General features: G+C 35.0%; 1 protein-coding gene across 1 annotated transcript; it reads right to left on the reverse strand.

Annotated features, from left to right (window-relative positions):
- Positions 1-5992: 5992 nt before the first annotated feature.
- On the reverse strand, positions 5993-10604 carry LOC132306915 (uncharacterized). The gene is made up of 2 exons (XM_059804515.1): positions 9645-10604; positions 5993-6585 (listed from the first exon to the last, which is right to left on the reverse strand). Exons 1-2 carry the CDS (start codon positions 10587-10589, stop codon positions 6163-6165), a joined length of 1368 nt encoding a protein of 455 aa, XP_059660498.1. The 5' UTR covers positions 10590-10604; the 3' UTR covers positions 5993-6162.
- Positions 10605-22629: the final 12025 nt, after the last annotated feature.

Below are 22629 nucleotides of genomic sequence, written 5' to 3' on the forward strand. Positions count from 1 at the left end.
TTCGTTTATTTAAAACATTCAAATAGCAAGCATCATTATGATTGAGTCTATTTAAATTTATTTAAACCCAAACCTAGTTCCTATTTAATGTTCAGGAATCCTAGGCATGTTTCTACGTTCCATCATTCCACAGATATAAAAAATACATAATTTAAACATGTAAAAATTCACACCGAAAATCAAATCAAAATCATGCATTTATCAATTCATAACACAAGAACAGATATGAACAAAATTCATAAAACCTATGTTCTAATCCAATTAAACATGCATAATTATTTAATTTTATGTGTTTAATAAATCCTGAAATTTCCTAGGTATGTACAGAAACACGAATCAAAGGGAAAGAGATAGAATAAGAACTTGCCTTAAACTTTTGGATCGAAAGTTACACTTCTTCTTCCATGATCTTCTCTCTACAAGGTTTTTCTCCTCATTTCTTCCTTTTCCTCCTTCCCTCTCTAACTCTTTCTCTCTCTAGAATTAATCACGTGAATAATTCTAACCCCCTTTTACAACCTATATCTATATATTTATAGGCTAAATAAAATAACCCTAACCCTTTTCCCAATCCAAGTTAACTTAAGAAAAATAAATATTAAAATATTAAAAAGGTAAGTAAAATATGTTACGTATATAATTTATGTATATCTTTATTAAATAAATAAATTATACACATTCCATTATTTATTAATAGATTATCCAATAATACTTAAGTTACCATAATATTATAAAGTAACTTTAAAACATAACACGTATCAAATCTATGTATTTTTATTATTTAAATATAAAACATATACATCAGATTGAATATTACTACCTAAGTTACCATAAAAGTAATTAATAAATTACTTTCCCTTTTATATATATTAAAAATGTAAGTAAAATATGTTACGTATATGATTTATGTATATGTTTATTAAATAAATAAATTATACACATTCTATTATTTATTAATGGATTATCCAATAATACTTAAGTTACCATAATATTATAAAGTAACTTAAAATATAATACGTATCAAATCTATGTATTTTTATTATTTAAATATAAAACATATACATCAGATTAAATATTACTATCCAAGTTACCATAAAAGTAATTAATAAATTACTTTCCTTTTTATATATGTATATAATATATATCTATAAATATACATACACAACTATTCATGGGTAATAATCTATACACATCCAACCTCCTATCCAAGTAGTTCATGGGACCCAATTGGTTGGCCCATTACTACTAACCATAATCATAAAAGAAAAAATAAAATAAAATAATAAAAGAAAAGAAAACATTTAATTTACAATTAATCAAAACACCATTTAAGCACATAATCTAATTAAATAATTAACACATAGACAAATACAAATAATACATAGACACATAATCAAATAATCAAGTAATACCTAATTCAATTAAGCACATAAATAATTAATTAAATAATCAATTAAATAATTAAAAATACAATTAAAACAAATAAATAAATACCGAGACTATCCTTTTAAAATTAGGGGTATTACACTAATTTCGTGGTACCACAAACATATATATAAAGTCCGTCCAAAACTAGGGTATGTCATTCAAATACTTATTAAGATGACATACAATATACAAACTAGTTAGTCACTCAACTTATTCAGTTGATATGACTTAACTACCATCCATTAATCCAGGAAGCCATTCAACTTAGTCGCAATTGATCTGACTTAGTCACAATTAGGATTCAATATTTTTCAATCCATTCCTTTAATTCGATAGGTTAGGTTTAAGCGTTTTGAGCTAAACCATCCCTAGTATGTCACCGTCCCATACCGGTGCATACAATCCTCTATATCCTTATAAATTACAACACATGCACAATAAGCTAGTAATTTACAATCCAAACCATTATCCATATCATTGCAGAAAAGTATTTAAAATTTCAGCAATATAAATCCCAGCATTAATTCATGTAATTGCACTAGAGAATTTGATATTCCAATAATTAACATCCAGAGCATGCATAGTTCAAACTTTAAACATAAAATGATCTATCATGCATCCAATATAAGATTTATAATCTTATTACAATTCATTATGTTGCCCAAAATTTAACTAAGTAATTTAGTTCTTTCCATCCATTATCAGTATGCTGAGTTGTATGTTTTTATACTGATTCATCCTTTAAATAAGTTATAGAAATTATTTTCAAATCCATTTTGTCCAATTCCTTAGGCCTAAAAGATGTATTATACACTTTAGAACCTTCCCCAGTCCATTTAACCCATTAGATTTAATTAAAATAGGTTTTAAAACAAATCTGGGCATTAAAAACCAAAACCCCAACTGAGTAAGCTAAATTACAATTGAGCAGCCTCAGTTGTTAACTGAGGGGGCTGAATTGCTAACTGAGGGGGCTGAATTGCTAACTGAGGGGACTCAGTTGCTAACCAAGGGGGCTGAATTGCTAACTGAGGGGACTCAGTTGCTAACCGAGGGGGCTCAGTTGCAAACTAAGGCGCCTCAGTTACTGCTGGGGTCTTCTTCTTCGTCCGTTCAGCCTCTGTAAATCCTAAAACTTCATTGTTAAGGCCCCTAAGCTTCAACCTAAGTCCCATACGTCCATACTAAATTATTTTAAGTGTGTTAGTAGGCAAAGATTCAAGTTAAACTACAAATCATACATAAAGATCCAAGAAAATAATGAAATCACACACAAGTATATATAACCATAAAACTCTCAGTTTCAGTCCGTTAAGCATGCATGGTTACTTCGTTTTATCATTAGTTAAGCCCCTAGAGTCTAGCTAGGTATGCAAAGAACACAGATTAAAGGGAAAGAGAAGAACAGAAACTTGCCTTCAAGACTTTGGTTTAAAATCTCTTACTATCGTCTCTGAAATTTTCTGACGAAAATCGTAACTGATGTTCCACCTCTGTTGCTCTTGGTATCACCTACGAACAACCTCTCTTTCCTCCTTCTTGGTCCAACCTTAGTCTAGACCAAAACCCTAGCCTTCCTTCCTATCCCTCTCTGTTTTTCTCTATATCTCAAGTTACTGTAATCGTTTTACAGAAAACGTTTAACTTCTTTTAAAACCCTAAACCACAGTAATATTATATATTTATAGACCTAACATTAAACCCTAATCCATATACAACTCGGCCCATTGATCAACCTAGGTTTAAAACAGTGTCAGCTATAAGAACTTTCGTAAGTTTATAAGTACCAGAAATATAATAACAATGAATTAAATAAATAAATAAATAACAACCATTAACAAATAATTAATAATTAACAATTAATCAAATAATTAAAACAAATAAATAATTAACAATTAAGCAAAAATTAACAAATAAATAATTAAACAAAATGCATACCATTTAATCAATATAATAAACAAGTAAACAATTAATCAAATAAAAAAAAAAATTAAATCCAAAAATGTAAATACCAGAAATATCCTTTTAAAATTACGAGTGTTACATCAATTGAGTCCCATGACCACTTACTCTTCAACTGCTCTTACATTTCCCCTTTATGGTGTTTCATCAAATACAAATGCAACATTCAGACTGCCATCAACAATTGGGAGAATCTAATATATTGGGCAAGCATCAAATGGAAAACAAACAATCCTACTAATTTGCACAGGAAATTGGGTCTTTCAGCTCTACTGTATCATACCTGGGAAGAGAGGAATGCAAGAATCTTCAAAGGTAAAAAAGCCCCGCAGAGGGTGGTCTGTGCTAAGGTATGCTCCACCATTGTCGCCATCTTGAAGTTGCGTTGTCTTCAAGATTGCCCCTCTTCTCGATCTATTCTCATGGATTGGAACATCTCTCCATTCGCTTATAGACCTCCTCCTCGCCCTCCGGATTGATTCGTGGGCGGCAGGGCCGCCGACTAAAGCCACCGAACTAGAATCTGGCATCCATTAATGGCTCCATGCCGTTACTGGTAGTTACTACCTTCGCTTTAGGGGTTGGATTGTTGGATTTGTTTCCTGGGTTGGGCTATTGTTTTAGCCTTGTTGTCAGCTTTGGGCTTGACTGTTTATATTCTACTTGGTTTTATGGCCCAATTGTATATATCTTTTAATTAATGAAAATTGTTTTAATTTTTGAAAAAAAAAACATTACGAATATATACCACATATCATTAATAGTTCTAATGAATTTCATCTCTTTTTTCCCTTACAATAAACACGTGTCCTAATGTGTAGTGAATAAAAACACAAAGTAGAAGAATAATATCATATATATAATATATATTTTCATTGCTCATTTAGTTCTTATCATTTCTTAGTTCATAACATTTATTTATGTATGAAAGATTAAATTTTTAAAAATTGAAAGAACTTGCTTAGAATAACCATTTGGACGTAATGGTAATCAAATTATTCTTTTTTTTTTAACAAATATGAACTGTCTCATTTGATGTGATATTTTTATCATTGGAATTTTTTAATATAAATTAAATGATGAAATGACAGCTGCATTGTCTTATTATGTAAAATAATTATAAAACTCGCATACAACAATGAAATTTAGGTCATGATAGATTCACTACTGTGACGAGGCGACTTGTGAAGAACTAGGCGTCAACGTTGTCCTATCAAAAACGAACGTCGAATTGCTGCGTCCTTGGTTTTATCAGTGAATTCTAGATTTGAATTCATATATTGACTTCAACATGAGTGAATTATATTGGCTCATTGTTAAACATATCTTTTAATAGTTATTTTTTTAATAGTTTTTTGTTCTGGCAAATCGAATATTTAATTAAATTATAATCTCATATAGATTTGGCCAGGTTGGCATTCGTCCTCTGTTCAGTTGGATTTTCCTTCGTAATCTTCAGTTTCTCCAATGTTAGAAAATCTTAATCAATTAAATATTAAATGGTCACACTATTTCTATGTTTTCCTAAGTTTTCTAAGTTATTAACCTCCTAGTTCTTGTCAATAAAGCTTTGATTTTGTCTTTCAGCAGCATCCACAACCATTTCATGAGAGTTCACCTGAAATACGTATCTATATATATCTACATCGATTAATTAATTGAAGATAAAAAGTATTTGAATAAGCATTAAAATTTACAGACAAAAATTAAGTTGATCATATTTAAAAATAATAATAATAAATTAAGTTGATCTTGGGGTTTTTAAGCATTTTGCATGTTTTGTCAATCTTTTTTACATTTCATTGATGCGAAAGTGAACCAAATGGAACAGTGTGTACAAATGCATGAAATGAGCCATATACAAAGGAGGGATGACAATTTGCCCGCGGGAGGCTCGTTAAAACTAATTTTGGGAAATCGTTTAGGACATGTTCATCAACATGAATGATTCCTGATTTCTATTGTCAATTACTAAAGTTGAGAATAAAAGTAAAAATCATGTTTAATAAAATATTTTTTCTTTTTTGTTTTAAGAAAGTATTTTATAATTTTGAGAAATCTTCACTTTCTCTTTATATTTCAACTTCAGAAATGAAAATCTTGATTTTACTTTTGGTGAAAACAAAAATAGGAAAGTGAAGGCGTTAGTAAACTAGCCCTAAAAAAATTGGCGGAGACAAGTTTTATAAAGAAAAAAGCATGTGTGGGTTTGGTGAGGGCGGAGGATCACCCTGATCCGCCCAATTTAGGTTTAATTTTACTAACTACCCTCATGTGCGGGTTTGGTGCGGGCGGAGGATCACCCTGATCCGCCCCCATTTAGGTTTAATTTTACTAAACTACCCTCATGTAGAGGGTATATAAAATAGTAAAAACCATTATGAAATATTTGTAATTTAAATTTTATGTTAAACTACTATTGATAATGCTTTTTGTGTGGAAAGGAAAAACATTTGGGAGTAAACGGAACGGGCAGGGCGTGGGAGGTTACACAGCCCAGAACAACTCCCTTTGCCATCCCAGGAAGGATGATAAAGAAAAATGTAAAAAAAAAAAATAAATAAATAAAACGCTCGAAAAAATAATGTGCATCAGAGTCCGGTAAATATCACAACAGAACTTTGGCATCAATGAAATATCCCATTTCTATGTCTGTTATGCAAAGGGAACATTGTGAACTTACAGTTACATAATTGAGTATTATACAGAAGATTGCACAAAGCACATCCAACTATAATCTAATTCCACCAGAGATCACCATATAGAATGCAGCTAGCTGCTATCCTTTGGTGGGGCAGGCATAAGCATAAGCCTTTCTTCCGAGGCTTGATTTCCCCCGGCCAACCGCCTCTCTTCCGCTAACAATGAATGTAAGTCGCTACCATTTGCTAAGCTGTTGAACTCGACTGCTTTGGATGGCATTGTTGGGTAGCGCCGTTGGCAGAATGTCATCAGTCTCTTAATAGATTGCAGGTACTTACGTGTTGTCTCATCATTCATAATGTGTGCCACACTATTGGTGTAAATCTTCTCACGGGCTGAACGTTCGTGGATACCAACCATAGTAACTCCAATAGGCCAGGGTGCATTTCCAATGGCCAGCTTGATATAGTGATCCATTGCAGCCAGGTAGTCTCGCTTCATGCAGAAATCAACCATCACCATCAATGCTTGCCGAATATCATCAGGAAGAACCTACAAGTAGTATATGCAATAAGTTTGATACACTTGCATAGTACATAAGCCAAGGTCCAGAAGGAGTAAGAACTAGGGATGCCGGAAACTAACTGCATCTAAGTTTAGAGACGGTATAAAAAAAAATAAAAAAGGCTTATTGATTCTGTTGCATATGCTTCCATTCATTGGCTGACAAGTAGTATCAGGTTAAAAAACATAGTGCAATAAGAATGATATTCTACCATTTTTCAAAGGGACAACCATAGGTTTAAACTTTGAACTCCATGCCCACCCCACCATTCCTCCAACAAACGCCGTGTCGGAGGGGGTCTAGAGGCGGCAATTGCTCCTCGAGTATCAAATTAAAACACCAGCTTTTCCTTGCTATATAGGTTTGATCTTAAGAGTCATTGATTCCAAAAAGTAATGGTTTGTGCCTTTAGGTGGGCAGGCCGGTCTTCAAGGGTTAGCCACATGTACGACCATTAGCAGTTTGCACTTGCATTGGGCTGGACCAAGCCAGTTATTGCACTTCAGCTTCTTGGACATCCATATTCCAGGTACGTGAGGCAAATGGTGACTGTCAGGGTTCCATACAGTTGGCTGTTGTTGCCAAACTCAAGGAAGAATCATCTAGGCTTGGGGGCAGGGTTATCTACAAGACTACATCAGCACACAATTACCAAATAAGGACCAATAGGCAAAAAACTTTCTCAAATATCTTTAGGGTGTCTGTCTGTTTACTATTTTAATTCTCAAAGTCATTGACATGAGATTTCAAATTTGGATTGAGAGTGATTCTGAAGAACTAAGAATTTATTTATTTTTATATATTTGAATACTTGGACATACAAAAAACCACTTACTCTTATGTGGTATTTTTTATTTTTTTAATTATGAACCATTATTGTGCAAATGATCAAAATTTGGATGAAATTAGGGATGCCATAAACAGAGTCCATCTATGTGTAGATATTAGAAAAGGAAAGAAAAAGGCTTGATTCTGTTGCATGTGCTTCAATTCACAGGTGACAGACAGTGTCCTGTATAAAAACATAGTACATTCAAAGGGTATTCTATCATTTTCAAAGGGATACCCATGGGATTGAACTTTAAACTCCATGCCCAACCCACCGTCCCTCCAAGAAATGTAGAGTCAGAGGGGGTCTAGAGGCTGCAAATGCACCTCGAGAATCAAATTAAAACACCAGCTTTCCTTGCTATACAGGTTAAAATAAATCTGAGTCTCATATTGATTCCCAGAAGTAGTGGTTCTTCCAACCCTTTAGGTGGTCCTGGCAGGGCTGCAAGGCTTAGCCACATGTACACCCAATAGCATTTTGCACTTGGATAGGGCTGGACCAGGGGCCAACTATTGCATTTTGGCTTCTATTTTAGGTGTGTGAGGCAAATGGTGACTGTCAGGGTTCCATACAGTTGGCTGTCCTTGCCCAACTCACGGAAGAGTCATCTTGGATTGGGGGCAGGGTTATCTACAAGACTACAACAGCACACAAATACCAATTAAAGGACCAATAGGTACAAAAAGCTTTTTCAAAATTTTCTAGGGTGTCTACACTTATCAAAAAAAAAAAAAAAATTCTAGGGTGTCTACACTATTTTGATTCTCAGTCATCAACATGAGAGTTCAAATTCGGATTGAGAGTGATCATAAAGAACCATGACATCCAATCTATTTCCAATGGTTCAAGACAAACCACTGAGTGAAATTTTGGACATTACTTCTAAGATTTTATTTTCCTCCTTTCTTCAAGTGAGTGTTTATTCAAAAGGAAAACCCTGTATGAGTAGAAGAGAACCAAGGCCATAACTCAAGGAAAAAAAGAGTAGGGGCAATTTGAGGTTTCACCCAAACAAAAAACACATGCACCTCTAAGAAAGCAAATTCTAACTAGAAAGAAACCGGACCAGGCTGTCAGGATGGAAGATCCATCAAATGGGCCATAGGGGGGCTTGAGGCGTGTCTAGGCCCAAAAATGGCACTTAATCAGCTAGGTCATGTTGAGAGAATCTGCACAACTTTTTCTAAAGTAAATTAGAGAAGTTGAGATAGCTTAATCCTCCTTTGAGTTGATCTGAATTTCCATGCAAAATCACTAATAATGCAGCTGATTTACCTTTATAACGGAGCATATAATCCAGATATTTTGATCATGATATTTCTCTGGTGGATGGATACCTAATAGAATCTCCTAATTTTCTGTATGAAAATCTGACATCCTGGTCTTCTTTATCAAATTTGATTTTAAAGAGGGGTAGCTCTTAGCTCTAAACTTGGCAATGAACTGACAGTTTTTCTATGTACTTCAATAGAGTTCCAAGAATGACAATACATTGTTTTCATGTTCGAGTTGTGTTGGTGTGCCATGTCAAGTATTGCCACCCCTACTCGTTGCCACACTCAAGGACAGTTTTTTATTTTTTGATAAGCATAATGTACTAGAAAGCGTTCAAAAGGGGAACGCATCCCAAGAGAAAAATAAGGAACCAAACCAAAATAAAACCCTATGGACCCAAAGAACCCAAAAAGTCCACAATCTCATCTAAAGATATACAATTTCTCCCCTTCACCCTCAAGGACATCTGTGACTATGTAATTTCCTTTCCTGAAGAAGTTTTCCATGTAAATTTGGCCTCGTGTTTAGTTACATGTGTAGCCTCTAGTGTTTGTGGTTCTTTGTGATTATATGATCAAAAGTTCACTTGTAATAGGGAAGGAAAGGCTTTTATGTTCCAACACTACTTATGTATGATACTAGCAGAACTTGCATTAAACTGAAAATTTAGGCAATTAGACTCTTCCTCATGGAATACATTGTTGATTCCTAATGGAATACATTGTTGATTCCTCATGGAACCATTGTTGAAAAGCGCAAAAACTTTGTTGTGAAACAAATAACAACAACAAAACTATCTCTATTCAGGGAAAATGCACATACCACAACTAGGACAATAACATTTAAGTAAGTATTAGCTAAACAAATCACTGCAGCACCGCAACAGCGAAATAAAACCGAATTAAAGAAGAAGAAAACAAAAATAAAGTAAACACTTACCTTCTTCCTGCAGAATTTGAATAGCGGATTCAAATACCTAGCACATTGCTTAAAGGTAGCAACCATAGACTTCCCTTTGGCCGTCCTCTTCTCCGTCTCAGTCATCTCATGGAGCTCCTGATTCCACTCATTCAACAGCCTCTTAAAAAACACAAGAATCTTATCCTCATCACACAACTCCTCGAATTTCGTCTTCATTCGCTTCAAATCCTTATCGTGCTCCATATCAGACGAACCCCCATCTCCACTCATGTCGTCATCGCCACCTCCTCCATCCTTGTCCTCCCCGGCATCCTCCGCCGCCTTCCGCTTCCGATCGCTCGAAATCCCCGTCTTCTGCCGCTTCTTCAACTCCACAATATCGCGCAAAAAGTCATTCGTCTGCCCCTCCGTCATATCACTGTCATCAAGTTCAAACAACCCCGCCTTCAACACATACTTCAACCGATCGAGCCTCGCCTCGTCGTCTTCGCCGAACAGCGTCACCGGTTGTTTGAGGAATCGGAGGCGGCGAATCACTTCTTGCTTCGGGAGGTTGAGATCGTCGATCTTCTGCTCGTCGGTTAGGGCTTTGGAAGACGAAGAATTGGCTGATTCGTTCTTGGATTTGGAGATTTCGTTGTTGGAGCTAGGGTTTGATGAGGAATCGAGAGATGAGTTTTGATTTTGGTTCTGTTGCTTCTCGCGGAGGGATTTTGCCTCTGATTCGCGTTTCTCTTCTTCGCGGAGTCTTTGGAGTCGCTTCTGTTCGATTTCGGAGCGCTTGAAGTATTTTCTGCCGCCGACGTCTTGGGCTAGGCTTTGTCGCTTCTTCTGCAATTCTTGTTTCAGGATATCCATTTTTCGATGTTCTAGGGTTTCACTAGGTCCACTATCTTTCTTCTTCTTCTTCTTCTTTCTCCGCGTTGAAGCCGTCGATTCGTTTCGACGTAGGCTGTTTAACATCCTTTTTATTTATTTATTATTACTGTATATGTTTTTACTTTTTAGCCTATGTCAAAACGGATCCGGTTCAATCCGTGATCTAATCCGAACCTTTATTTGTTTTTGTTTTTAGGGTAAATTACAGTCACACCCCTGAGGTTTGACAAAATAACACTCATATAAAATTTACTTATTTTTTAGACAAAGACACCCCTAAAAGTTCAAAAATGGACAAAGACACCCCTTTACATGAAAAATTGACCAAATTACCCTTTGATCATTTATGAGACTTTTTTAACTTCATAATTTAATAAATTGGACTAACCTACCCTTATGAACAATTTATGCATAAAAAAAAGTAACAAAAAAAAAAAAAAATTGTTATTTACTTTATAAATGTCCCAACTTCTTAAAAATGTAAACGATTTTTTGATCTAATACATATATTTCAAATAAATTATATTTTGTTATTACTTCTTTTCTTTTTCTTTTTTATTTTTAAATTAAGATACTTAATTCTTTCATATAAAAAAATTAAACCAATTTCTTTCCCTTAAAAATAAGAAATATGGTACCAATATAACTTTATGCATCTTAAATTATATATCAAATATTATGCATTTCCCAACATAAAATGGAAAAAAAAAAAAAAAAGATAAAACAAAGGGAAAATAATAATAATAAAACAAAGGGAGAAAAAAAAAAAAAGGCATGCATAAAGTTAAAATGCATAAAGTTATAATAGTACCTATTTTCTTTTATGTTGAGAAATGCGTGATATTTGATATATTATTTAAGATGCATAAAGTTATACTGGTACTATATTTTTTATTTTTAAGGAAAAGAGATTGGTTTAATTTTTTTAGATGAAATAATTAAGCAATTTAATTTAAAAATAAAAAAGAAAAAGAAAATAAGTAATAACAAAATATACTTTATTTGAAATATATGTATTGAATTAAAAAATTATTTTAAACGTCTAAATTTTTAAGAAGTTGAGACATTTATGAAGTAAAAAAAAAAAGTGAACAATATAAAGTTTTTTTTTACTTTTTTTTTATGCATAAATTATTCATGAGGGTAGATTGGTCCAATTTATTAAATTGTAAAGTTAAAAAAGTCTCTTAAATGGTCAAAGGGTAATTTGATTAATTTTTCATGTAAAGGCGTGTCTTTGTCCATTTTTGAATCTTCAGGAGGTGTCTTTGTTCAAAAAACAGATAAGTTTCATCTGAGTGTTCTTTTGCCAAACCTCAAGGGGTGTGACTGTACTTTACCCTTGTTTTTATATAGGGGTTGCTAATTTTTTGCTAGATTTTTTTTATTTTTTTACTTTTGCTAGTGGTAACAAAGCAAAATGCACGAAGCATGTTGGGTAATGTTTACTGTCATTTAAATAGTATTTGAGTGTTTTCGAAAAATAGGCCAAAATCGGAAGAATATTCTTAACTAGTCATTTAATTTTTCAAACTTGAAACATTTTTTACCAAACATGCTTTCACATTTTTATTTTTAAAAAAATGACTTTTTTAACTATTCATTTAATTTTTCAAACTTGAAACACTTTTTACCAAACATGCTTTCATATTTTTATTTTAAAAAATCTTTCAACAAAAAGGTTTCGAAATTAGTGTTGAACACACTCTATAACAAAAAACACTACTTTTGATTCGGGTTAAAGCAAAAATACTAAGTAAAAACGGTTGCCAAACGGGTCCATAATATTCAGTTTCATGATTAAAATTTAGGGTTATTAATCAAATAAGTTCAATTCACGGATTATTAATAAAAATTTAAAATTATGCATATAATTTGAGTTTACTTGCAAATTGAGTTTAAGTTGTTGATGGTTGTAATTGATATGTTGTTGTTTGTAAATGTCCTATTGGAGTACTTCACTTTAAAAATCCAATTATTGGAATTAATTTAAAATTAGATTAATTGGATTGGTTGACTTCAAAAACCTCATCAATTCGGTTTTAGTTTTTATATTGTTGTTGAAATAATGAAATCAAATAAAATTTGATTATGTGTAAGTCTAACTAATTCAATTCGTGTGCACTCCGCATTGTTGAGCGATTTTTTTTTATATTATCAATCTAAATAAATCACAATAATGAATCATATAATTTTAAGGGCTAAATGCTCTCACACCTCCTAAGGTTTCAGTTTATTGCTCCTATATTAAACCTGAGCAAAGGTTGCTAATATACCCCCTATGAGGTTTGGTTTTATTTTTTCTCACGCCCCCTCTTTTTAAAATAATAAAACAATATACATATATTACCCTCAATTATTTCAAATACATTTTTATTCTTAAATAGTTAGAAATAACCCTCAACTCGTTTCCTACCTAAATAACCCTCAACCCGTGTCCTCTTTGGTAATGGATCCAAGAAACACTCTGTAGATTCACCAAGAAACATTCCAATTCGCGCCTTCCTCTGTTTTTCTCTCATGACTCTACAGAATAAGATCCGAGATATACTTGGACTTTGTTATTCCTCCATTTTCAATGGATCCTTCGAAATACTTACAAAACTGACTCAATATTCAGATCAACTTGAACAGAAAGTTGGAAATTGATGCCTCTTTGTCTTCAAATGAAGAACTTAACACGTAATTGAGAGAATTTTGTTCAGGACGAAAAGATATTTTTTTGAGGTCCTTATACTCATTATGCCTAGCATTGAATAGACTGGGTATTCACCTTATCAATATCTCAAATCAATGATGGGTTCTGTTTGCCAACTAAATGGACACCCGAATCGGACCGAACCATTTGTCAAGCTATTATTCTCTTGTTCCCTCAAAGTTATGGAGTAAGACATCGATTTCTCAATAAGATCAATTCTTTTGATTGCATAATGGACTCCCCTGAAAAACATTGGCGCGCGTGTAAACGAGGTGCTCTACCTAATTGAGCTATAGCCCTTAGTGTTTGTAATACCTATTTTATTGTATAGATAATTTCTTGTCAAGATGAATATTCCATGATTCAGCATCAGAGCTATTTGATCTGTTTGATTGGTATTGCTTATAAGTAATATGAAATGTGTTGATTATTGAATTCGGTTGGGACAATACTTTTCACTATTTGTTTACAACACCAAAACCACCACCACCTAAGACATGATTGTGACTTCCTCTTCTTTTTTTTCTCGGGAAAACTCTTTAAAGGTCTTCATTTTAGACTTTGGTTAACAGCTTTTTAAAATTTGACATCTAGCCGTTGAGAGAAGTTACTATTAAATGATAGGATATTCCAGCCCATATAATGCCATGATTGCAGGATTGTATTAAACAATAAATCCTTAACTTTAGGCGTCAATGCTTAATTTTAGGATCAAGTAAATTAATTTTCTTTGTACAGCTTTCATAATTTAGTATAAAAGTCATGATACCATTGTACAAAGATAAATAGAAAAAGAGAAGTTTTCTCTACAATTTCATCTTTCCCATCTCATATTTTTACATGGCATCAGAGCACCGTTCTTGGTGACTCTAGAATTTTTTTATTTTTCTCTTTCTTCTTCGTACCCTCCGCTGAAATATATCCAAGAGATGGGGGACGAACCCAAAACCAATGAAAAGATAACCTCAACCGAGGCATCTCTAAATGTTACGGATCCTCTCTCCTTACACCACTCGGATCATCCGGGCATCATTCTAGTCTCCAAAGTTCTCGAAGGAGATAATTATGGGACTTGGAGTCATGCTATGCGTATCAGCCTTAGCGCAAAGAACAAAATCGGTTTCGTCAATGGATCGATTAAGGCTCCATCAACAACTGAAGCAAAGTTCCCTTTTTGGCAAAGATGCAACGATATGGTTCTGTCATAGATCCTTAATTCAGTTCATCCAAAGATAGCCAATAGCGTTATATACGCTGAAACTGCAGCAGAAGTTTGGTCAGACCTGAAGGAACGTTTTTCACAAGGCAATGCTTTGCTCATTTATCAAATCCAAAGAGACATCGTGGAGCACAGACAAGGGCAACAACCGATTGCTCTTTACTACACCAAATTGAAGGCGCTTTGGGATGAATTGCGTCATACAATGACCCTCCAACCTGCATTTGTGGAGGACTGAAAAAGCTCAACGAGCGTGAAGAAAAAGAAAAGGTAATGCAATTTCTCATGGGATTAAATGATTCCTATTCCGCTATTCGTGGACAAATTTTGTTGATGCAGCCCTTACCCGATGTTCGGAAAGCCTACTCTCTTGTACTCCAACAAGATAAACAAACGGAGGTCGCCCTGAATCGTGACACCACTGCCTACCACGCGATGAATGTTGGGAATACTAGACAGCCCACTGCCCAAAATTCCCAAGGAAACAAAAGGAAAGCTACTTAAATGCACATATTGTGGGAAATACACCCATACTGTTGATCGTTGTTGGTTCCATATTGGGTTCCCACTTGGGCACAAGCTTCATGACAAGACAGTCAAACAGTCAAACCACTAAAGGATAAGAAACCTGCAGTCAATAACTCTCAAGTAGAATTCGAAGACCCTGTTATAATTGCCAGGGTTCAGACTGCACCACCAAATGATGCCCCCAAGTTCACAACCGAGGAATACAATCAACTCATGGCTCTTCTCCGTAATGGTAATGCTCAGTCCTTTGCAAATGTCACAGGTATATTCACACCCTCATGTCACTCATCTAATCTTAACTCACACACCTCAAAATATTAGATCATAGATAGTGGCGCCACACACCACACATTTTCTTCACCCAATCTTTTGCATCAGTCATCACCTCCACAACATGCTTTTGTTCAACTACCTAATGGTGCACGAGCCAATATTAATTCCATTGGTTCCACAAAAATTACTTCGGATATGTCTCTTGATAATGTGTTTTGTGTACCCAATTTTCGTGTCAATTTATTATCTGTCAGTAAACTTACTCGTGCACTGCAGTGTTCTGTTCTTTTTCATCCTAACTTTTGTGTCATACAGGACGTGGCTACGAGGAGGATGATTGGCCTGGGCAAGCAATATAATGGGTTGTACTACTTAACGCCTGCTCAAAATCCTCACCTTATCCATAGCATCACCCACCGTTCTAGTCTTTGGCATCAACGTCACGGCCATCCCTCTACTGCACCTTTGCAAGCCTTGTCAAAAATAGTCCTATAAATTCTTGTTAATCCAACACATTTTTGTGATGTTTGCCCTTTGGCAAAACAAACTCGTTTACCTTTTTCATTAAGTTCTATTTCTTCTATTGCATCTTTTGATTTAATTCATTGTGATATTTGGGGACCTCATAGAATTAATTCTCATTCCGGTGCACGTTATTCCTTGACTATTGTGGATGATTTTTCACGCTATACATGGATTCATCTTATGCATTTTAAATCTGAAACACAAGCTTTGTTAAAATCTTTTTTTTCTTTTGTCAAGACACAATTTAATCGCTAAATAAAAGCATTCCGTACTGACAATGGTGCTGAATTTATTTCTATGCATCCATTTTTTGATACACACGGCATTTTTTTCCAGCATTCTTGCCCATCAACGCCTCAACAAAATGGCGTTGTTGAGCAGAAGCATCATCATCTTTTAAATGTTGGTCGTGCATTAAGATTTCAAGCTCATCTTCCCTTAAATTTTTGGGGTGAAAGCTTACAAACAGCTAGCTATTTGATTAATAGATTGCCTACTCCCATTCTTTCTACAAAATCACCTTATGAGATGCTACACAATGTTGCACCCACATATGATCATCTTAGAATTTTTGGTTGCTTATGCTATGCCACCAATCTCAAGCCATCCAACAATTTGATCAACGTGTACGCAAATGCATTTTTGTTGGTTATCCACTAGGCCAACAGGGTTACCGGGTTTATGATGTCACCACTAAATTTTTTTTCTCTAGCCGTGATGTGATCTTTCATGAACACATTTATCCCTTCTCCCATCTTCCACCTGATGATCATCCAGACACACTTGTCTTACCTCTTCTTCAGATAGATGACGCTCTTATCCTACCTATACCTGATACTGAAGCCCCCCATGAACATGGTGAACCAACCCCACTTAGCCCACCTAGTCCATCTAGTCTACCATATCCACAACCATCAGTTCCCTTAGCACCACTAAATCCCACGGCTTCATCACTACCACCGCGGTAATCTGGTCGAACTCGGCAACCGTCTGTCCTCCTACGAGATTTTCATGTTTACCAGGCCCCATTAATTGCTCCTGGTGCTCCATCCTCCTCCAAGTCAGGTACTCGTTATCCTTTATCCCATTTTATTTCTTATTCTAATATGTCGTCTTCTCACCGTTCCTTTATGAACAACATTTCGAGTATTGTGGAACCTGTAACTTTTGAACAGGCTGATAGTGATCCCAAATGGAGGGAGGCCATGGACTCAGAAATTCGTGCTCTTGAACGGAATCACACATGGACATTCACTACACTACCTCCGGGTAAGAAAGCTATCGGTTGTAAGTGGGTGTACAAGCTCAAATACAATTCTGACAGTACCCTTGAGCGTTACAAAGCTCGCTTAGTTACCAAGGGTTTTACACAGAGAGAAGGCATTCATTACAAAGAAACTTTCGCTTCGGTTGCAAAACTTATCTCAGTTCGCTGTTTATTGGCTGTTGCCGCTATTCGGAATTGGTCCTTGCACCAACTTGACGTCCAAAATGCTTTTCTCCATGGCGATCTCCATGAAGAAGTTTATATGCATCCACCACCAGGCCTTCGTCGACAGGGGGATAAGGTTGTGTGTCAACTCAATAAATCCTTGTATGGCCTGAAACAGGCCTCTCGCAGTTGGTTTTTTAAATTCTCTACCGCTATTCAGTAAGCGGGTTACCAGCAGTCCAAAGCCGATTACTCTTTATTCACTCTGGTATGTGGAGGTTCTTTTACAGCTATATTGATATATGTGGATGACATGATTATTACAGGCAACGATGATTCAGCTATCCTTGCTCTCAAAAAGTTTCTCCACACCTGTTTTCAAATTAAGGACCTTGGACCCTTAAAGTATTTTCTTGGGGTAGAAGTCGCTCATTCCAAAAAGGGCATCTCTATATCTCAACGAAAATATACACTTGACATCTTAGATGAAGCAGGTTTACTTGGTGCACGACTGACAAAATTTCCTATGGAGCAGAATTTAAAGTTAACCCCAACAGATGGTGAACTCCTCAAGAACCCGTCACATTATCGAAGACTAGTTGGCCGCTTATATACCTCACAATCACAAGACTAGACATCACTTGTTCAGTTCATGTCCTTAGTCAATTTATGCAACAACCGCGAAAGCCACACCTTGATGTGGTTGATCGGCTTTTGCGTTATTTAAAGGGAGCCCCAGGTCAAGGTCTGTTATTTCCATCTAAAGGCACATTGACTGGTTTCTGTGGTGCAGACTGAGGTGGCTGCCCCACCACAAGGAGGTTAGTTACAGGATTGTAACTAGACATTGACTGGTTTCTGTGGTGCAGACTGAGGTGGCTGCCCCACCACAAGGAGGTCAGTTACAGGATTGTAACTAGAAGTTTTCTCTACAATTTCATCTTTCTCATCTCATATTTTTACAGTTACAAATGTTGCCTTTTTGTGTTGTTGCAACTGGATTGTTTCTTCAAATCATGTTCTGCCAATACAATGGGTAACATAGAAATGATAGTCCTTTTTAGAGCAGAAAGCATTTTACAAGGACTGTCGGCAGTGATGTAACGTCAAGGAAACGAATGGCGAGCTCCTTACTCGGCGAGGACACACAAAATGATGGTGAGTACCAGATGGGACTAGGACGTCGCCTCCTTTGGTAGCTTATTCTCCGACGCTGTCTTCTTCTTGGCCTTGGGAGCCATTTTAGAGAGAGAGAGAGAGTGAAATTCTAGAGAGAGAAAGTAAGTGCTGGGAAAATTAAAGGAATTTCAGAATAGTGGTAATATTGTCATTTCACAGTTTGCTTACACATCTCATGAATATATAATTTTAATGGTTAAATAAAGACAAGGGTATAATAGTAAACTCATTTTTCATATTTTAGAAAGGGGATGTGAGAGCAAAATTAACTGAGGTTTAATATGAGAGCAATAAATTGAAACATCAGGGGTGTCAGAGCATTTAGCCCTAATTTTAAAGGATTTAATTAATACAAGATAGAAACTTGTTACATTTAAAATATAACTCAGTAAATTACCAATATTTCAACTCTAATCAAGATTGACAAATTTAAACTATTATTATGAATATTTTAATCAATCTAGCTTGTTATTCTTAAATTCTAATTAAAAGAATGATTTAGAGAATTATATTTTATAATTTTTCCAAAGTTTTTGAAACAATTTTCAAAGAAACTAATTAAATAAAGTATTAGAGATTGTCTGGTTTAATTCCTAAAAGTAATGTTATGTTCTTAAAGAAATAATATAAAAAATAATACGTAAACTCTTTTCGCTATAGGTTTTGAGGATGTAATTTTTATTTTTTTTAAGAACAAATTCTAAATTATTATTTTATTATTAGGGATCTCCATATATATTTTTTAATTACATGCTCTTGTAGCTTCTCTCCTTTTCGGGCAAAGCGTTATATAACCGGGTCGGGTAGACCGACCGTTGGGTCCAATCTTTTAAAAACGGAGAGGGAAGTTTTTTTTTTCCCGCATTGGAGCATTCTATCACACATTTCACACACACATTGCAACAGAAAACTAGAGAGAGAGAGAGAGATGACGACAATTCGAAGATTCTGCTGCAACGATTTTCTCCGATCCGCGTCTGTAATTCTTGATCGTGTCAGTGGAACAGTAAGTGTTATCTCTGTTATTGTTTTCTTGATTGAGTGAATGGATCCATAAAAGGGGAGGGTTTGAAGTATACATACATATATATATATATATATATATATATATATATATTGTGCGTGTGATGAATGCAGTTCTGTATGAAAGAGTACATGACCTACCTGGGAATTGAGCCTCAGTACTTGCTTGTTGCCTATGCTCCCGGAAATCGAATGATGGGATACAGTACTTTTCTCTCCTTATCTGCCATTTCCTTTGTCTTAATCTGTTCAATTTCTCATTCCAATGTTTCTGCATTATATTCATTCAATCTTGCATTCTACTGTTCAAATGATCACAATTCTTGTATTATCCTTTAAAATTTTTCTTTGCATTCTACTGTTCAAATGATCTGGGACTCTGTCTTGAATTATACCACGTGAAATAAAAATTTCTCCCTTTCAAGAACTTTAAATTAAGGGCTCGACTAGTGCAAGAAACACGATACATTTGCAGAAAGTGGAATCAATTCTAATCTGATATTACCATGAAATTAATTTGATTAGCACTATTTATCAGAGATATGATCTGATACTCGACAGGAATGAGAAATTATATTTAAAAATAACCTAATCTTTTTTCTTGGAAATTCAGGCAAGTGTTGAAAATAAGTTGGAAATAGCTTAGAGTAGTGTAAGAAACACCGAGAGATCTTCACGCCTTTTGCACAGCTTTCTTCACTTGGCATGAGTTTCCTTTGGATGAAATGTTTATAAAGCAGCAATTATATATTTTTATGCTATAGATGTTTGCTCCGTACTTTGACATTTTCCTTTTTCATTGTAAAATGGCTGGTGACGTTTGCTCCCTTAATTTGGTGTCATTTTGGGTCAGTCCAGTGTTACTCAGGATGTTGCGCGATGTTTAACAGGCGGATAGGGCCCATTAGGATTAGAATGAAGAAGAAGGCAGAGCTGAACAACGGATTAAAAAAGAAGATTTTTGGTGTTTCACATAGCTGTTAACTGATTTTGGACTTTTATAAATTGCGGATTCTTTGTATAGGGTGATATATCTTTTGCAATTTGTATAAGTTTACGGGTTGTGCTCCTTTTGAACCTATTATTGAACTACTTTACCTCCAAAAAGGAAAAAGAAGTAGGGGTAAGAGATAGAGAGAGAGCTCCATTAGACTTGGTCAGAAGGACAGTGCTAGTGATTGTCCACCTACTTGGCATTAGATCTACACCTCACAGCGATTAGGTAGGGCTTATAGAATAAGAAGTTCATGCTTGCTAGATTACTTATCAAAGCAGCTTTAGATAGAGCATTTCTTCAGGGGCACAAGAATGATTTACAAAATTGTGATGATAGGTTAAAGATGAAGTCGGTATAGAATTTACAAAAACATGAATCCATGTCTATACTTTGCATTGCCTTTGCCTGTACTTCTGCTTATGTCCATCCGCTAATGTTGTTATTAATTGATGAGAGGATATGTGGACCTAATGCTTTTTTATCTGTTAATTATAGTTAGGGGAAAATTTCAAAAACATGATTATTGGCATGGCCATCTGAGTGCAATGTATTTTGCTCCTGAGTATGGCACGTTGAGATTCTCCAAGATCCTGATGAACCAGCTGGAAGTTATCTTTGACCATATGTAAGAGGGAAACACACTATTCTGATTTATGTCTCTTGATTTTTGAAACATAAAATAGCCAGAGAATGCGGTTTTGTGAATTGAGCTATTCTTCATTTGTCTATCATATTGAAAAAACTTTCTCATGTGTGTTATTGCTAAATGCTAATTTTAATATAAACATTAATTGATTCTGATATCCTAATTTATCAGAAAGATCATTTAAATTTCATACTCCGTATATCCTAGAGGTTCATTAATTTTTTTTAGCCTGTATACTCTCTCTACTTATATAGAGCTCATGACGGGGCTTATGTTGATTAGCAAAAGGTAAGGGTTAGTCTTTGATGTGACCAACCGTTCTTGAAAAGCCTCTTTGGCTTTATCCTTTGTTTTCCCCTTATATTCGACTAATCTTATATTGTGGTTGTTCAACCTCTTCTGCTTCAAACTCGAAGAATTTGAGTTGTGAAGCCACTATTGTAACAGGCAGTCAGATTTAGTCGGTTATCTATGTAGCACAAATAGATAATGCATGTATATATCTTCTTCTTCTTTTTCATTGGTAAGAAACACACTCACACACCCACTTCCCACTTTGCTCCTATGGGGACTTGAACTCTCGACCTTCTATTTTGGAAGGAGAGGAAGTACCACTAGGCTATTTGTGTGGATATTTAGATAGTGCAGGTGTGCTGCACTGTGTAGTATATATTCTTAGAGTCTCATGTTAAGGAAATTTTTGTGCATATTATAATAGACCAAGGCAATTTAAGGTGCTTTTTGTTTGTTAGGAGAAGGGCTATTCCTAGTCTCCTAGACCTGTTTTTGCTCCTTCAACAGCTATTCATACTGCTCAGTCTAAATTTTTGATGGAAAATTTGGTGAAATTGCCCACTAAATCTAACCTTGTCATTTTATATTGTCATTGTTTTTTTCTATATAGGTTGAGAGAGTTGGAAAAGATAAAATAACATGTCTTAAATGAAGTTATGGCCTTAGATTGAGTGGAATGAAGAAAAATATTCATTTAAGCGGCCCCAAATTGTGGGAAAAGGCGGAGTTGAGTTGAGTTACTTGTTTGTCCTTTTTTTCTTTTGACGGTTCAGTGGTGTCAGTGACGTTCACCAATCAGCCTGTATTATGGCTTTGGTCGAGTGCGAAAATTGGATACTTTGAATACCCAACTTTTGTCCCAACTTAAAGACGGTGCTGCTTGAATCCTATTTTCCATGTTTCTCATTTTGGCATAAACTAATATGCCCTTCTACTCTCCCTCAACCAGTGGCCTTTCTCTCATCCTTGCACCACCTTCGTAAATTATATTCATGTTTAAACCATATTCACCGATTTTGTTTTTATGTTTACATTTTTATTCCTTAGCACTTATAGATTTGAAGCTTTTGATATTAGTCATACCACCAGCTTGAAGCCTTAGTAGTATCTCTTGCCACCCCCAAGGATGAGGTAAGGCCAGGTTGGAACACATGTTTCTGTACCAGTCCAAGAAAAAAGATCATTTTGGAGCACATGAATCCTATTATACTAACTTCCAACTCATTAAGAAAAACTCCAAAAGAATGTGTAAATTTTGTTAAATTGATTCTAATCTAAAGAAGAAGGCTGTGCGTTCTCTTCATTCAAAG

The sequence above is a fragment of the Cornus florida genome, unplaced genomic scaffold (genome assembly GCF_030987335.1).
Source record: "Cornus florida cultivar Cherokee Brave unplaced genomic scaffold, ASM3098733v1 CherokeeBrave_3.0.0_Hap2_Chr05, whole genome shotgun sequence".
Classification (NCBI taxonomy): domain Eukaryota; kingdom Viridiplantae; phylum Streptophyta; class Magnoliopsida; order Cornales; family Cornaceae; genus Cornus; species Cornus florida.